The sequence below is a fragment of the Vulpes vulpes genome, chromosome X (assembly GCF_048418805.1).
Source record: "Vulpes vulpes isolate BD-2025 chromosome X, VulVul3, whole genome shotgun sequence".
Classification (NCBI taxonomy): Eukaryota; Metazoa; Chordata; class Mammalia; order Carnivora; family Canidae; genus Vulpes; species Vulpes vulpes.
The window spans coordinates 62,315,627-62,334,881 of NC_132796.1; the positions used below are offsets into that span (position 1 = coordinate 62,315,627).

At 35.7% G+C, this 19,255-nt stretch overlaps 1 protein-coding gene across 28 annotated transcripts in view; it reads left to right on the forward strand.

Annotated features, from left to right (window-relative positions):
- The window catches only part of APOOL (apolipoprotein O like), a 356,871-nt gene that overhangs the window by 77,476 nt on the left and 260,140 nt on the right, over nucleotides 1–19,255 (forward strand). For 27 of the 28 annotated variants that reach the window (XR_011998215.1, XR_011998214.1, XR_011998213.1 and 24 more), the window contains 2 exons: nucleotides 7,589–7,702; nucleotides 7,869–7,986. The exons of the other annotated variant lie outside the window; for it this stretch is intronic. Coding sequence is in view for 24 of the 27 variants with exons in the window: in XM_072743928.1 (XP_072600029.1) it covers nucleotides 7,589–7,702; nucleotides 7,869–7,986 (232 nt within the window). In the remaining 3 variants the exon portion in view is untranslated. The remainder of the gene's footprint in view (nucleotides 1–7,588; nucleotides 7,703–7,868; nucleotides 7,987–19,255) is intronic. 28 annotated transcript variants of the gene reach the window in all.

A 19,255-nucleotide genomic window follows, 5' to 3' on the forward strand; every position in this document is an offset into this window, starting at 1 on the left:
CCTTGACATTTAATAGTGAAGCTTGCAAATTCCAAAGATACAGAGAAGATCCTTAAAGCAGCAAGAGATAAGAAATCTCGAACTTTTATGGGGAGAAACATTAGATTAACAGCAGACCTCTCCACAGAGACCTGGCAGTCCAGAAAGGGCTGGCAGGATATATTCAGGGTCCTAAATGAGAAGAAAATGCAGCCAAGAATACTTTATCCAGCAAGGCTTTCATTCAGAATAGGAGAGATAAAGAGCTTCCAAGATAGGCAGGAACTGAAAGAATATGTGAACACCAAACCAGTTCTGCAAGAAATTTTAAGGGGGACTCTTAAAATTTCTCTTTAAGAAGAAGTCCAATGGAACAATCCAAAAAAACAGGACTGAATAGGTATCATGATGACACTAAACTCATATATTTCAATAGTAACTCTGAATGCAAATGGGCTTAATGACCCCATCATAAGGCGCAGGGTTTCAGACTGGATAAAAAAGCAGGACCCATCTATTTGCTGCCTACAAGAGACTCATTTTAGACAGAAGGACACCTACAGCCTGAAAATAAAAGGTTGGAGAACCAATTACTATTCAAATGATCCTCAAAAGAAAGCAGGGGTAGCCATCCTTATATCAGATAAACTAAAATTTACCCCAAAGACTGTAGTGAGAGATGAAGAGGTACTCTATATCATACTTAAAGGATCTATCCAAGAAGAGGACTTAACAATCATCAATATATATGCCCCGAAAGTGGGAGCTGCCAAATATATCAATCAATTAATAACCAAACTTAAGACATACTTAGATAATAATACACTTAAACTTGATGACTTCAATCTAGTGCTTTCTACACTCGATAGGTCTTCCAAGCACAAATCTCCAAAGAAACAAGAGCTTTAAATGATACACTGCATCAGATGGATTTCACAGATATTTACAGAACTTTACATCCAAACGCAACTGAATACACATTCTTCTCAAGTGCACATGGAACTTTCTCCAGAATAGACCACATACTGGGTCACAAATCAGGTCTGAACAGATACCAAAAGATTGGGATCGTTCCCTGCATATTCTCAGACCATAATGCCTTGAAATTAGAACTAAATCACAAGAACAAGTTTGGAAGGATTTCAAACACGTGGAGGTTAAAGAACATCCTGCTAAAAGATGAAAGTGTTAACCAGGAAATTAGGGAAGAATTAAAAAGATTCATGGAAACTAATGAGAATGAGGATACAACCATTCAAAATCTTTGGGATCCAGCAAAAGCAGTCCTGAGGGAGAAGTACATCGCAATACAAGCATCCCTCCAAAAACTGGAAAGAACTCAAATACAAAAGCTAACCTTACACCTAAAGGAGCTGGAGAAAAAACGTTAAATAGATCGTACAGCCCGCAGAAGAAGAGAGTTAATAAAGATTCGAGCAGAACTCAACGCAATCGAGACCAGAAGAACTGTGGAACAGATCAACAGAACCAGGAGTTGGTTCTTTGAAAGAATTAATAAGATAGATAAACCATTAGCCAGCCTTATTAAAAAGAAGAGAGAGAAGACTCAAATTAATGAAATCATGAATGAGAAAGGAGAGATCACCACCAACACCAAGGAAATACAAACGATTTTAAAAACATATTATGAACAGCTGTACGCCAATAAATTAGGCAATATAGAAGAAATGGACGCATTTCTGGAAAACCACAAACTACCAAAAGTGGAACGGAAAGAGATAGAAAACTTGAACAGGCTAATAACCATGGAGGAAATTAAAGCAGTCATCAAAAACCTCCCAAGACACAAAAGTCCAGGGCCAGATGGCTTCCCAGGGGAATTCTATCAAACGTTTAAAGAAGAAACCATACCTATTCTACTAAAGATGTTCGGAAAGATAGAAAGAGATGGAAAACTTCCAAACTCGTTCTATGAGGTGATGCTGGCATCACCTTAATTCAAAAACCAGACAAAGACCACACCAAAAAGAATTATAGATCAATATCCCTGAAGAACATGGATGCAAAAATTCTCAACAAGATACTAGCCAATAGGATCCAACAATACATTAAGAAGATTATTCACCAAGACCAAGTGGGGTTTATCCCTGGGATGCAAGGCTGGTTCAACACTCATAAAACAATCAATGTGATTCATCATATCAGGAAGAGAAAAAACAAGAACCGTGTGATCCTCTCAATAGATGCAGAGAAAGCATTTGACAAAATACAGCATCCATTCCTGATGAAAACTTCAGAGTGTAGGGATAGAGGGAACATTCCTTGACATCTTAAAAGCCATCTACGAAAAGCCCACAGCAAATATCATTCTCAATGGGGAGGCACTGGGAGCCTTTCCCCTAAGATCAGGAACAAGACAGGGATGTCCGCTCTGACCACTGCTATTGAACATAGTACTACAAGGCCTAGCCTCAGCAATCAGACCACAAAAAGACATTAAAGGCATTCGAATTGGCAAAGAAGTCAAACTCTCCCTCTTCGCCTATGACATGATACTCTACATAAAAAACCCAAAAGACTCCACCCCAAGATTGCTAGAACTCATTCAGCAATTTGGCAGTGTGGCAGAATACAAAATCAATGCCCAGAAGTCAGTGGCATTTCTATACACTCACAATGAGACTGAAGAAAGAGAAATTAAGGAGTCAATCCCATTTACAAGTGCGTGCAAAAGCATAAGATACTTAGGAATAAACCAAACCAAAGAGGTAAAGGATCTATACCCTAAAAGGTATAGAACACTTGTGAAAGAAATTGAGGAAGACGCAAAGAGATGGAAAAATATTCCATGCTCATGGATTGGCAGAATTAATATAGTGACAATTTCAATATTACCCAGGGCAATTTACACGTTTAATGCAATCCCTTTCAAAATACTATGGACTTTCCTCAGAAAATGGGAACAAATCATCTTAGGATTTGTGTGGAATCAGAAACGACCCTGAATAGCCAGGAGCATTTTACAAAAGAAAACCATATCTGGGGGCATCAGAATGCCAGATTTCAGGTTGTACTACAAAGCTGTGGTCATCAAGACAGTGTGGTACTGGCACAAAAACAGACACATTGATCAATGGAATAGAATAGAGAATCCAGAAGTGGACCCTGAACTTTATAGTCAACTAATATTCGATAAAGGAGGAAAGACTATCCACTGGAAAAAAGACAGTCTTTTGAATAAATGGTGCTGGGAAAATTGGACACCCACATGCAGAAGAATGAAACTAGACCACTCTCTTGCACCGTACAGAAAGATCAACTCAAAATGGATGAAAGATCTTATTGTGAGACAATATTCCATCAGAATCCTAGAGGAGAACACAGGCAACACCCTTTTTGAACTCGGCCACAGTAACTTCTTGCAACATTCATCCATGAAGGCAAGAGAAACAAAAGCAAAAAAAAGGACTATTGGGACTTCATCAAGATAAGAAGCTTTTGCACAGCAAAACATACCTTCAACAAAACTAAAAGACAACCTACAGAATGGGAGAAGATATTTGCAAATGACATATCAGATAAAGGGCTAGTTTCTAAGATCTATAAAGAACTTATTAAACTCAACACCAAAGAAACAAACAATCCAATCCTGAAATGGGCAAAAGACATGAACAGAAATCTCACAGAGGAAGACACAGACATGGCCAAAAAGCACATGAGTTAATGCTCCACATCACTGCCCATCAGGGAAATCCAAATCAAAACCACAATGAGATACCACCTCACACCAGTGAGAATGGGGAAAATTAACAAGGCAGGAAACCACAAATTTTGGAGAGGATGTGGAGAAAGGGGAACCCTCTTGCACTGTTGGTGGGATTGGGAACTGGTGCAGCCACTCTGGAAAACTGTGTGGAGTTTCCTCAAAGAGTTAAATATAGATCTGCCCTATGACCCAGCCATTGCAGTGCTGGGGATTTACCCCAAAGATACAGATGCAATGAACTAATGCCGGGACACCTGCACTCCAATGTTTATAGCAGCAATATCCACAATAGCCAAACTGTGGAAGGAGCCTCAGTGTCCATCGAAAGATTGATGGATAAAGAATATGTGGTATATGTATACAATGGAATATTACTCAGCCATTAGAGACGACAAATACCCACCATTTGCTTCGAGGTGGATGGAACTGGAGGGTACTATGCTGAGTGAAATAAGTCAATCGGGGAAAGACAAACATTATATGGTCTCATTCATTTGGGGAATGTAAAAAATAGTAAAAGGGAATAAAAGGGAAGGGAGAAAAAATGAGTGGGAAATATCAGAAAGGGAGACGGAACCTGAAAAACTCCTAACTCTGGGAAACGAACAGGGTTGGTGGAAGGGGAGGTGGCCGGGGGGTGTAGGTGACTGGGTGACGGGCACTGAGGTGGGCACTTGACGGATTGAGCACTGGGTGTTATTCTGTATTTTGGCAAATTGTACACCAATAAAAAATGAATTTATTAAAAATTTTAAAAATCCTTTGTGAAACACAGTACTTGAACATATTTCAGACTGCCTACTATTGATGAATATTCAACATTCTGTGAACATCATTTATTATACAGTTTTAAGACATCTTTAGTTAATCAGACTAATCTCTTAAAAGGCTATCAGATGAGTCCTCTTCTATATGAGTATTTTTCTAAAGGAAAGGATCCACACCTTTCAGGATATTCTCCTCGAGGTCTATGACATAAAAAAAAAAAATCACAAAATGATAGTCCAGGAGACCCTTTAAAAGTCATACTCCGGTTATTCCCCATTTTGGAAATATACATCAAGATGACATTCCTTTTTTTAAATGACTTTCCTCATACTGTTTTCATTATTAACTTATATAAAGAATATCTAGTAATCTGTCTTTGAAAACTTCTAAATAGTTTTATTATTAATCAAATAATGTTCTAAGACTTCTTTATTAAAAACTTTAAAACTTTACTGAAAGACATTTTTAAAAATTTTAATACACTTGGAGATATAATTTCTAGATTCAAGGAGTGAATATTGGAATATGGCATGTGTTCCCAAATTTATAAGTTTAATTTAGTTCTTACAGAATTTCTGGATTTGTAGGAAGTATGACATTCATTCAACCAGTATTTATTGTCCATCTACCATGTATTGGTAACTATTGTAGCGTAGACAATAAAATAGACCAAAAAAAAAAAAAAAAAAACAGAGAATGTCCAAAAACAAATATAGTGAGTATGTCTTTATATACATTGTGGGGTAGGAAGAAGGTATGGTAAATATGGCATATCAGATCAGCGTGTAAAAAAAGGATGGATTAGTTATTCCAGACACATGTTGCAATAATTGGCTTTTTGGGAAAAAAAATCTTAGACCTTTTCCAAATATCATGCAAATTAAATTCCAGATGGACTAAAGATCTAATCCTAAAATATAATGCTATGAAAATATTAGAAGAAGAGAAGTATTTCCATAATGTTAATATAGGAAAAGCCTTCTGAAGTAAAACACAATCCAGAAGCCATCAACGAAAATAATAATGTATTTTCCTACATCAAAATAAATACATTTCTTCTGATCACAATATAACATATACAAAGTTAATGGATAAACAAAAAACTGAGAAAACTATTTGCAACCTTTATAACAAGGGACTAAATAATGGCCTACATATATTATGAGCTGCTATAAATTGATAGGAAAAAGGTAAATACCCTCCAAGAAAATGTAGAAAGTAAACAAATAAGTCCACAAAGTAAGAAACATAAATGGCCTAATATGTGAAAGATGTTTATCATCAATCAATCAAATAAATGCTAATTTAAAAGATCATTTAGATATCGGCTTTTAGCCTTTCAATTTGATAAAAACTTAAAAGACTCATAATAATACTGCTTCTGATAAATGGGGTAGGAAAACATTTTTGGTGGGAGTATAGATTACTATAGTGTATCACTGACTTTATGGAGGCAATGTGGCAATATTATCAAAAAATCAAAATGTATATAATCTTTAATCCAGATATTTCACATCCAGGAATTTGTACCAAAGAAACATCACAAAGATGTATGGCCCCAGTTGTATATGTAATAATGCTAATCACAGCATGCTTATAATTGCCCAAAAAAGGGAAACATCCCATATTTCCCAAAATAGGGGATTTATTAAACTAACTGTGGCATATCCATTGTAAAATAAAAACTATGCAGCTATCATAAAAGAAGGAGATTAACAGGTATATAAACTGATACGGAAACATCTCTAACAAATATTTAAGCTTTAAAAATATCAAATCTCAATATGTATAGTGTGATCCCATTTGTGTTTTTAAAAAGGAAAAAGCTAAGTGTGTGTGTGGTTTATTTTAAAATTTAATTTAAAACATAATTGAATTGTAGTGTATAATCTGCTGTTTAATCTATTCTTTTTAATTCAGTGGTTCATCATGGAAGTCCATCTCAGTGCATATAAGTCTAAAATATACCTCATCCTTTTTGGTAGTTCGTACTAACATATCAACATTCCATTTGTTTTAAAGTGTTGTGTGTATGTATCTAATGCACATATAAGAGGAAAATATCAGGAAGAATAACCACACAACTGTGACCAAAGTTACACTGTGAGAAGGAAGAGGACCTTCTTATTAGTGAATTGATTTTTTTTTAAGTGTAGGTATATACTTAGCAAAAAATTATATTTTAAGCAAGAAAGTTTTAAAAAGCTTTATAAGTTTATGTTTATAAAAAGCATAATCCTGGAAAGCTTCCAAAACCTATTTAAAACTTGAAAAATCAATAGCTATTTATATTATTTTAGCCATAAGGAATAAAAGGATGATAAAAGAATAGAAAAAAAGAATCAGAAGGAGATTTTTAAAGGGAAAGAGATATGAATGAAAGTAATAGCAACTTCAGGAATTCACTCACCATCCTTTCCTCTACTTTGTGTGTTCATAGTTCATTTTTTATTGTATGTTTCTACCAAATGAGTATTATTATCTGGAGAAATACATTAATACTTCATGACAGGAGAAAGCACCATAAAAATTTGAACAAGAATATTAACTTCATAGCATCTTAAAATTTTATATTCTGTTTATTATCTCAAACTGTCTTTACCAAACATCTGTTGGGTAGACATAGTTTTAAATTCACATATTACAGTGTGAATGCAAACTATGTTTTTAAGATTTTATTTTTCTAAGGGCAGTTTTAGATTCACAACAAAATTAAGGGGAAGGCACAGAGATTGCCCATACAGCCCATGTTCCAGCACATGCTTAGCATCCTTCATTATTAACATCGCTTTTCAACATCCCCCACTAGAATGGCATATTTGTTGCAATTGATTAGTGTACATTGATATGTTATCACCCAAAGTCCATGGTTTACATTAGGATTTACTCTTGGTGTTGTACTAACTATACATTTTTTAGCCTTTTACATGAGGCAAATAATTTTTCATATAAGATTTAGAAAATGGGGTTTTGTGTTAAATGATTAGAGCTTTATATCTTTACTATTGATTCTGATCAGAGTGTTCACATAAAGTATCTGAAATAATTCTTTTTAATAGTTGTTATTTTGACTTAAAAATATATCTTATTTGACTTATTTCTTCTTTTAATTAGGTAACTGGAAAAAAGGCATACACTACAAGTGAACAAATTTATGAAGCAGTTATATCATTGTGGACAAAAATCAACAAAAAAGAGCCCTTTCCTAAACCTAAAGAAAAACCTAAGGTAGAGTTTAAATGGGCCAGAAAAGATAGGCATTGAGTTTTGTCGGTTGAGGTGGGGGATTGGCTTATAATGGGAATACTGGACAAGGATAGAAGAGGTCAAGGATAGAATGAAAGGAGATGAAGGAACATAATATTTATGAAGGAAAAATCTTTTTGGTAAACAGCTGGGAAATTCTGCTGAAATAGAAATACCTGCAAAAACAGCTGACAGCCTGAAATACTCAGTGCCTTTGCCAACTGAACTCATCTCTGAAACAAAGAGAAAATCAGAATCCACCTCAGGTTTGTTTGAAATAATTCAATTTTGTTTTCATTCTTTTCTTAAATAACTTTATAGTATTACTAGGAGTAATTTGAACTTATGTGCTTTCTTCATAAATGTTTTCTCTTTCTCATATCTGTAGTCTATATATGATCTTTTTAGATTATGAGATTTTTAAGTACTTGGAACTTTTTCTAATTGCCACATTGTTCATAATACCAATCTTTGCGTGTGGGGGTGTGGAGTAGCACTGGTGAGTTGGGTAAATGAAGCATTTAATATTACTTCATAAATGTGAGCTTTGTAATTAGGTGGAAGAGATCATGCCTTTTAGGTTCTGTTAATTTACAGGCTATAAGAATGAGTCATATCTACATAGAAGAAATATTAGGTTTCCATTTCCTGTGCTATTTACCCCTATCAGTCTTAGTTTCCACCATCACTTTTTATTTAGTTTTATTTAGACACTGGGAGAACATTTTAGAATGAAATAGTAAAATAACACCAATTATAATACTAATAACCTTTTTAATATTAGATACTGGCAATTGATACTTTGTGAGACCAAATAGTGACAATTACACTTTCTAGATAAATTCTACCATGGTTTTACTATAATCATTAAGAAGGTAACAGTGTTTAATATCATTTTAGGAGTGTATTCACATAAACTCACTAGTCACAGGGTTGGTTACATAGGATTATCTATCTGTACAATGTGAATGGTACTACCTATCGTTTTATTGAAAAGGAAATAAGACCAACTCAGAGATAAGGGAGTAGGAAATAATGATATCTGCCCTTCACAGAGCACATACTGTGATATAAAGAGCTATAAATATCATGTTATTCAATTCTCATCTAAAAAGCATAACAAAACACAAAACTCTTGTGCCTATATAATTATAATCATTGCATGATGAACAGACTAAGACTCAGGAAGCTTAAGTAACTTGCCCAAAATCATATCACTTATGAGTAGTAGAGATGTATGCATAACCTAGATTTTCCTAATAACAAAGTCCAAGCTCTTTCTATTGTATATAGATTATCTAATTTAAAATCAGAGTTTAGTCTCTAATTTCAGCTATCTCCTCTGTCTTAATTTTTATAAAACCTTAATTTTTATATAACTCACCAAGTTAACCTGATAGGAGTTTTAAAATGTTCTGTCACTACTCATTTCTAATCTGATGGTTTGCAGTATTTATTTTTGTATTATTTAATTTCAATTCTGGAATAGTTAGCATACAGTGTTATATTAGTTGCAGGTGTACAACACAGTGATTCAACAGTTCACACAACACCCTGTGCTCATCACAACAAGTGTACTCCTTAATCCCCATCAGCTATTTCACCCATCCCCTACCAACCTCCCATATGGTAGCCACCAGTTTGTTCTCAGTAGTTAAGAGTCTCTTTTCTGGCTTGTCCCTATTTCTCTATCTTCTTTTTTCTTTTTTCTCTTGCATGTATGCATACACACATACACAGATACACACACACACACACACACACACACACACACCACACACCCCTGCTTTATACATTCAGTCAATGGACATTTGGGCTTTTTCCATGTTTTGACTGCTGTTGATAATGCTGCTGTAAACGTTGGGGTACATGTACCCCTTCAAATCTGTTTTTTGTATCCTTTGAGTAAAAATAGTGCAATTGCTGGATCGTGGGGTAGTTTTATTTTTAATTTGCTGAGGAGCCTCCATACTTATGTTTTCCAGAGTGGCTGCACCAGTTTGCATTCCCATCAACAGTGTAATATGGTTCCCCTTAATCTGCATCCTCACCAACACCTGTTGTTTCTTGTGTTGTTAATTTTACCCATTCTGAAGGTGTAAGGTGATATCTCATCGTCGTTTTGATTTCTATTTCCCTGATGATGAGTGATGTTGACTATCTTTTCATGTGCCTGATAGCCATCTGTACGTCTTCTATGGAAACATGTCTATTCATGTCTTCTGCCCATTTCTTAACTGGATTATTTGGTTTTTGGGTGTTGAGTTTGATAAGTTCTTTATGGATTTTGGATACTAACCTTTTATCAGATATGTCATTTGCAGATATCTTCTCTGATTCCAGAGGCTACCTTTTAGTTTTGTTGATTGTTTCCTTTGCTGGGCAGAACCTTTTTACTTTGATGAAGTCCCAGTAGTTCATTTTTTAAGAAAGATTTTATCTATCTATTCATGAGACACACAGAGAGAGAGAGAGAGAGGTGGGGGCAGAGACACAGGCAAAGGGAGAAGTAGGCTCCATGCAGGGAGCTGAACGCGGCACTCGATCCCAGGTCTCCAGGATCACACCCTGGGCTGAACGTGGCGGTAAACCGCTGATCCACCCGGGCTGCCCCCAGTAGTTCATTTTTGATTTTGTTCCCCCTGCCTCTGGAGATGTTTAGTAAGAAGTTGCTACAGCCAGGTCAGGGAAGTTTTTGCCTGTGTTCTCCTCTAGATTTTTGATGGTTTCCTGTCTCACATTTATGTTGTTTACCCATTTTGAGTTTACTTTTGTATATGGTGTAAGAAACTGCTCCAGTTTCATTCTTCTGCATGTGGCTATCCATGTTTTCCAATACCATTTGTCAGAGACTGTCTTTTTTTTTTTTTTTTTGGAGTGGGAGTGCTAGCAGGGAGGGTGGGAGGGGCAGAGGGAGAGAGAGAATCTTAAGCAGGCTCCATACCTGGAGCCTGACATGTGGCTCAATATCATGACCCTGAAATCATGACCTGAGCCAAAATCAAGAGTTGGACACCCAACTGACTGAGCCACTCAGGCACCCCAAGACTGTCTTTTCCATTGGATATTCTTCCCTCTATGTCAAGATTAATTGACCATATAGTTGTGGGTTCATTTCTCGGTTTTCTGTTTGGTTCCATTGATCTTTTTGTCAGTACCATACTGTCTTGATGACTACATCCTTGTAATGTAGTTTGAAGTCTGGAATCATGAGGCCTCCAGCTTTGCTGTTCTTTTTTGGATTGCTTTGGCTATTCAGGGTATTTTGTGTTTCCATGCAAATTTTAGGATTGTTTGTTCTAGTTATGTGAAAAAATGCTGGTGGTATTTCAATAGGGAATGCCTTAAATATGTAAATTGCTTTCCGTAGTATAGATATTTTAGAAAAATGCTTTTTCTTCCAATCCATGAGTATGGAATGTTTTTCCACTTCTTTGTGTCCTCTTCAATTTTTTTTTCATAAGCATTCTTTAGTTTTCAGAGTACAGATTTTTTTTTTTCCTCTTTGGTTAGGTTTATTCCTAATGATCTTACGGTTTTCGATGCAATTGAAAATGGGATCAATTCCTTGATTTCTCTTTCTCATGCTTCATAATTAGAGTATAGAAATGAAACAGATTTTTGTACATTGATTTTATAACCTGTGGCTTTGCTGAATTGATGTATGAGTTCTGGCAATTTTTCAATGGTGTCTTTTGTGTTTTCTACATCTGCAAATAGTGGAAGTTTGACTTCTTTGCTGATTTGGATGCATTTTATTTCTTTTTGTTGTGTGATTGCTGAGGCTAAGACTTCCAGCACTATGTTAAAGAGCAGTGGTGAGACTGGACATCCCTGTCTTGTTCTCGACTGAATAAGAAAAGCTCTCAGTATTTCCACATTGAGGATTGTATTAACTGTGAATTTTTTGTATATGGCCTTTGTGATGTTCAGGTTTGTTCCCTCTATCCCTATTATGTTGAGGGTTTTTATTAAGAATGGATCCTGTACTTTGTCAGATGCTTTTTCTGCATCTATTGAGAGAATCATATGGTTATCCTTTTTTTTATTAAGGTGGTATATCGTGTTGATTGCTAATATTAAACCACCCCTGCAGCCTAGTAATAAATCCCAGTTGATAGTGATGAATAATTCTTTTAATATACTGTTGAATGTGATTTGCTAGTATCTTGTTGAGAATTTCTGTATCCTTATTCATCAGGGATATTGGCTTGTAATTCTCCTTTTTGGTAGGGTCTTTGTTTTTGGAATCAAGGTAATGCTGGCCTTGTAGAATGAGTTTGGGTTTTCCTCCATTTCTACTTTTTGGAACAGTTTGAGAGGAATCAGTATTAACTCTACTTTAAATGTCTGATAATAAATCAGCTGGGAATCTGTCTGGCCCTGCACTGTGTGCTGGGAAATTTTTGATTACTGATTCAATTTGTTTGCTGGTCTGTTCAAATTTTCTAATTGTTCTTTTCAGTTTTGGTATTTTGTATGTTTCTAGGAATTTGTTCATTTCTTCCAGATTGCCCAGTTTGCTGGAATATGATTTTTCATAATGCTGTCTTATAATTTTTGGTATTTCTGTGTGTTGGTTGTGATCTCCCTCATTCGCGATTTTATTTATTTGGGTCCTTCCTTTTTGATAAGCCTGGCTAAGGGTTATTAATTTTATTACTTCCTTCAAAGAACCAGTTCTTAGTTTCAGTGACCTGTTCTACTGGATTTTTGTTTATATATCATTTATATCTGCTCTAGTCTTAATTATTTCCCTTCTTCTGCTAGCTTTATGATTTATTTGCTGTTCCTTTCCTAGTACCTTTAGATGTAAGATTAGGTTGTATATTTGAGACTTTTATTCCTTCTTGAGGTAGGCCTGCATTGCTATATACTTCCCTCTTAGAACCACCTTTACTGCATCTGATATGTTTTGGACTGTCATGTTTTCATTTCATTTGTTTCCATGTGTTTTTTTAATTTCTTCTTTAATTTCCTGGTTCACCCATTCCTTCTTTAATAGGATGTTTTTTTATCTGCCATGTATTTGTTGTCTTTGCAAATTTTTTCTTGTGATTCACTTCAAGTTTTATTGCATTGTGCTCTGAAATTATGCATTGGTATGATCTCAATCTTTTTCTACTCGTTGAGCCTGTTTTTGATAGAATATGTGATCTCTTCAGGAGAATGTTTTATGTACACTCGTAAAGAATGTGTGTATTCTGCTGATTTAAGATGAAATGTTTTGAATATATCTATATGATATCAGATATATCAGTCCATGTGGACCAGTGTCATTAAAAGCCATTTTTTCCTTTTTGATTTTTCTGCTTAATTCATCTATCCATTGCTCTTAGTGGGGTGTTAAAATTCCCTAATATTATTGTATTATCAATGAGTTTCTGTGTATTATTAATTGGCTTATACATTTGGATGCTCTTTACTTGGGGTCATAAGTATTTACAATTATTAGATCTTCTTGATGGATAGACTTCTTTGTTATGATACAATGTCCTTCATCTCTTGTTATAGTATTTGTTATAAAATCTAGTTTGTCTGATAAATGTACAGCTATTCTATATTTCTTTTGACGTCCACTAGCATAATAGATGTTTCTCCATCCCCTCACTTTCAATCTCCAGGTGTCTAGGTATAAAATGAGTTTCCTGAAGGCAGAATATAGATGGGTTTTGTTTTTTTATCCATTCTGATACCTTATGTCTTTTGATTGAAACATTTAGACCATTTACATTCATAGTGATTTTTGATAGATTTTTGATTTATTGCCATTGTGTTATCTGTAAATTGGTGTTTCTGGTAATGTTTTCTGTTCCTTTCTAGTCTTTGTTGCTTTTTGTCTTCTTTTTTCCTACTCAGTCCCCTTTAATTTTTCTTCCAGGGCTGGTTTAGTGGTCACAAACTCCTTTATTTTTTGTTTGTCTGGGAAACTCTTTATGTCTCCTTCTATTGCGGAAACCTTGCTGGATAAAGTATTCTTGGCTGCTTATTTTTCCCCTTCAGCACATTGAATATATCATGCGTCTCTGCCCTGCCAACTTTCTGTGGCCAGATCTGCTGCAAACCTGATCTGCATTCTTTTGTTGGTAAAGGACTTTTTTTTTTTTTTCCCTTGCTGCTTTCTGGATTCTTTCCTTATCTATGTATATTGTGAATTTGACTATAATATGTCTTGGTGATAGCCAGCTTTTGTTGAATTTAATGGAAGTTCTTTGTGTTTCTTGGATTTCAATGTCTGATTCCTGTCCCAGATTAGGGATGTTTTCAGTTATACTATGTACAAATAAACGTTCTGCCTCTTCTTGTCTCTCGACTTCTTGGACTCCTGTGATACAAAAGCTATTACACTTTAAGGAGTCACTGAAATCCCTACATCTACATTTGTGATCTAATACCTTTTTTTACCTCTTATTTTCAGTTTCATTATTTTCCATAATTTTATCATCTGTATTAGTGATTCATTCATCTGCTTCATCCATCCTTGTTGGTATTGCATCCAGTCAGATTTTCATCTTGGTTATAGCATTTTATATTTTTGCATGTTTAGTTCTTTTACCTCTGCAGTAAGGGATTCTCTGGAGTCTTCTATGCTTTTCTCAAGCCCAGCTAGGATCCCTATAACTGTTGTTTTAAATTTTGGTTCAGGCAACTTACTTATATCTGTATTGATTAAATCCCTGACCATCATTTCTTCCTGTTCTTTCTTTTGGGGTGAATTCTTCCAAATTGTCATTTTGTCTAGGTCACTGGGTTTTTGTGTGTGTGTGTCTTATTGTTAGGAAAGCCTGTTTATATTGCTGCTCCTGAGAGTAATGGCCATTTTAAGAAGAGGCTTATACTGACCTGGTGGTTCAGGAGATGTTTCAGAGAGTACACTCTGCCCTTGTGTTTTGGCTGCTCTTTTTCTGAGGTCAGTCCTCTGCAGAGTTTCTCCTTGCCTGCAGTTAGTGGTGTTTGGACTGTGTCCACTGTGTGACACTTTATTTAAATAGGTGTGTTTTGGTCTGCTTGTTAAGAGAAGTTATATGTAAAAAAAAAAAAAAAAGGTAGATCCTATTTCCCATAGAAATGAAGCTTTGCACTACTCTGAATCAGTAGACTTGGTGTGTGCAAGGGATTTGTGCTTATCTTCTAGGATAGGGCCCTGCTGTACTGATTCTCAGGCACACTTGCTCTATTAGAGATGTACCTGAAGGGGGTAAGAGGGTGGGCCTTGGTTGAGCAGCTCTGGCCTCCATTGAGTGGTGCTATTGTGCTCACTGAAATTGGTCAGTGCTAATGGGTGGGAGAGGGTGGGATCTCCTTGTTCTTTAGTCCTTGGAGCAGGGAATTCATGCCCGCCACTCTTCAGGAAGCCTTCACAGAACAGCAAATAATTGCCTCTCTTGTGTCTCCCCAGATTCCATCAGATCCCTGCCTTCACCCTCTCTAGAAGTGTCCGAGCTATCTGCCTGCCAGATGCCACAGTACCCCCGTGTCTTATCTCAGGCCTACAGCTGGGTTTCAAAACTCTAAATTTAAAAAAAAAAAAAAAAAAAAAAAAAAAACTCTAAATTTTAAGGACCTACATGGAGTGGACCTGCACTGATTCTGTAGGGAAGGGTTTAGCTGTGCTGTGGCCTGTGCTGGTCTGTCCTAGAAAAGCAGTAGCATGACCGTGCAGTGGTTCAGAATTTATGTAAAGCACACAAAAAAGCCAGTGCCAAGGTTTGTTGCCTGCAGCTGATGTCTTTGTTCCTATGCTAATGAACAGGGCAGCATATTGGTACCATCAGCTCTTTTTCCCTCAGAGATATCATTACATCACTCCCAAATGCACTGCAGGAATGGGAACTGTTTCTCCCTACGTGGATCCTCCCTATGAGGACCCAGGGGATCTTCAGACCATGCTCCCACTCCTGGATCTCTGCCTTCCTTCCCTACCAGAGCACCACTAAACCCACCAGGCACAATCACAGTGATTGTGCAGACTTCCAAAACTTGACTTTGAGCTCCACTGCTTATAAAAACTTAGGGTTGTCAGCCCATCTCGTTTTCCCAGTCATTGGTTTTTCTTGTGCATTCCCCTTCTTGTACTCTTGCTCTCCCTCTCTCCCTCTCTCCCTCTGTCCCTTCTCTTCTCTTCTCTTCTCTTCTCTTCTCTTCTCTTCTCTTCTCATCTTTCTCTTCTCTTTTCTCTTCTCTTTCCATGATTAGGGCTCCCTCTACTCTGCCACACCCACAGTTCTTTTCAATTCTCCACAGCATCTATCTTCTCAAAAGTGGCTGTTTTTTACCTGTAGATATGCAGTTTGTTCTCTCTCTCTCCTCAGATAGATTTCTTGGGTGTTCAGAATGATTTGGTATTTATCTAGGTGTGTTCAAGGGATGAGATAAGCTTAGGGTTCCCCTACTCCTCCACCATCTTAACTCCTCTGCTACATCTTCTTTATCCATTCAGCAGTCAGTAGGTAAGTGTGCTGCTTCCAAATCTTAGCTATTGTAAATAATGCTCCTATAAACATACGGAGTGCCTGTCTCTCTTTGAATTAGTGTTTTTGTATTCTTTGGGTAAATACCCATTAGTGCAGTTGTTGAATCATAGGGCAAATCTATTTTTAACTTTTTGAGGAACCTCCATACTGTTTTCCAGATGGGCTGCACCAGTTTGCATTCCCACCAATAGTGCAGTAGGGTTACTTTTTCTCCACACCCTCACAAATACCTTTTGTTTCTTGCGCTGTTGATTTTACCCATTCTGACAGGTGTAAGTTGATATTGCATTGTAGTCTTGATTTGCATTTCCCTGATGATAAGTGATCATGAACATCTTTTCATGTGTCTATTGGCTATCAGTATGTCTACTTTGGAGAAATATCTGTTCATGTCTTTTACCCATTTTTAATTAGATTTATTGTTTTTCAGGTTTTTGAAAGGCTACTTTCAAAAGTTTTTTAGGTTACTTCTTTATATATTTTGGACACTAACCCTTTATCGGAAATGTCGTTAGCAAATACCTTCTACCATTCACTAGGTTGCCTTTTAGTTTTGTTGATTATTTCCTTCATTGTGCAGTAGCTTTTCATATTAATTTACTCCCAATAGTTTATTATTGCTTTTATTTCCCTTGCCTCAGATGACCATTCTAGAAAAGTGTTACTATGGTCAGTTTCTGAGACATTATTGCCTGTGCTCTTTTCAAGGATTTTTAGGGAGTCTAGTCTCACATTTAGGTCCTTAATCCATTTTGACTTTAGTTTTGTGTATGTTATAAGAAAGGGTCCTAGTATCATTTTTTGGCATGTTACTTTCCCAGCACCATCTGTTTAAGAGATTGTTTCTCACTGGTTATTCTTCCTGCTTTGTTGAAGATTAATTGACCATATAGTTGTGGGTTCATTTCTGAGTTTTCTATTCTATTCCTTTGATGTGTATGTCCATTTTTGTGGCATCACCATACTGTTTTGAATACTGCAGCTTTGTAATACAATTTGAAATCCAGAATTGTAATGCCTCCAACTTTGTTTTACTTTTTTAAGATTGCTTTGGCGATTCAAGATCTTTTGTGATTCCATACAAATTTTAGGATATTTTGTTCTAGCTCTGAAAAATGCTGGTGGTGTTTTGATAGAGATTTCATTAAATATGTAGATTGCTTTGGGTAGTGTAGTCATTTTAACAACATCTGTCCTTCCATCCATGAGCATGAAACGTCTTTCTGTTTCTTTGTGTTATCTTCAATGTCTTTCATAAGTCTTCTAAGTCTTCTATAATTTTCAGAGTACGCTTCTTTCACCTCTCTGGTTAAGCTTATTTCTAGATATCTTATTGTTTTTGGTGCATTTGTAAATGGGATAAATTCCTTAATTACTTTGTGTTTATTCACTATTGATGTACAGAAATTGCAACAGATTTCTGTACTTTGATTTTGTATTCTCTAACTTTACTAAAATCTTTTATCAGTTCTAGCAGTTTTTTGGTGGAGTCTCTTGGTTTTTCTATATATAGTATCATGTTAGCTGCGAAGAGTGAAGTTCCCTTTCTTTACCAGTTTGGATGCATTTCATTTCTTTTTATTGTCTGATTGTTGTGGCTAGGACTTCCAGTGCTGTGTTGAATCAATGTGGTGAGAATGGGCATCCTTGTCTTGGTCCTGTTCTTAGGGGGAAAGTTCTCATGGATTATCATGTTAATGTGAGTTTTCATATATTGCCTTTATTTTGTTGATGCTTGTTCCCTCTAAATCTACTTTGTTGAGTGTTTTCATCATGAATGGATGTTGTACTTTGTCAAATGCTCTTTCTGCATCTGTTCAGATGAACATGTTTTTTATCCTTTCTCTGACTGATCTGATGTAACCTGTTGACTGATTTGTGAAAAGTAAACCACCCTTGCAACCCAGGTATAAATCCCACTTGATTGTGGTGAATGATTTTAATGTATTGTTGGATTAGGATTTTATTGAGGATTTTTGCATCTGTGGTTCTCAGAGATATTGGCCTTTCATTCTCTATTTTGGGATGTCTTTGTCTGATTTGGGTATCAGGGTAATGCTGGCTTCATAGAATAAATTTCCTTTTCTATTTTTTTGAATAGTTTGAAAAGAATAGGTATTAACCCTTCTTTAAATGCTTCATAGAATGCCCTTGTAAAGCCATCTAGTCCTAGACTTTGGGTTTTTTTTTTTTTTTTTTTTGATTACTGATTTAATTTTTTTTTCTGGTGAGCAGCCTGTTCAAATTTTCTATGTTTTCCTGTTTCAGTGTTGGTAGTTTATGTTTCTACAAATTTATTCATTTCTTCCAGCTTGTCCAATTTGTTGGCATATAGATTTTTATAATATTCTCTTATAATTTTATTTCTATGGGCTTGGTTTTATTTCTCTTCTTTCATTTATGATTTTATTTATTGAAGTTCTGTTCCACTTTTTTCTTGATAAATCTAGTTAGATATTTACCAATTTTATCAATTTCTTTCAAATAACTACCTCATTCAAAGAAACTAGATTTCATTGACCTGTTGTATTGTTTTTTTTTTTTTAATTAAATATCATTTGCTTCTGCTCTGATCTTTATTATGTCCTTCTTTCTGCTGGTTTTAGATATTGTTTTTTCTTCTCCTGCTCCTTAGGTGTAAGGCTAGGTTGTTTATTTGAGGTTTTACTTGCTTCTTGATGTAGGCCTGTATTGCTATAAACTTCCCTTTTAGAACCTCTTTTACTCTGTCCAAAATGTTTTGAACCATTGTGTTTTTAACATGTTTCCATGTCCTTTTTTTATATCTTCTTCTATTTCCTGGTTGACCCATTCACTGTTTAGTAGCATGTTATGTAACATGTATATATTTGTGGACTTTTCAGATATTTTCTTGTGGTTGACTTCTAGTTTCATAATGTTGTGGTCAGAAGAGATATGTGATATGCTTCCATCTTTTTGTTTGTTAGTTCTTTTTCCTGATCTCATATGTAATCTATTCTGGGGAATATTCCATGTATACCTGAAACGAAGTGTGTATTCTGCTCTTTTAGGATGAAATGTTCTGAATGTATCTGTTCAG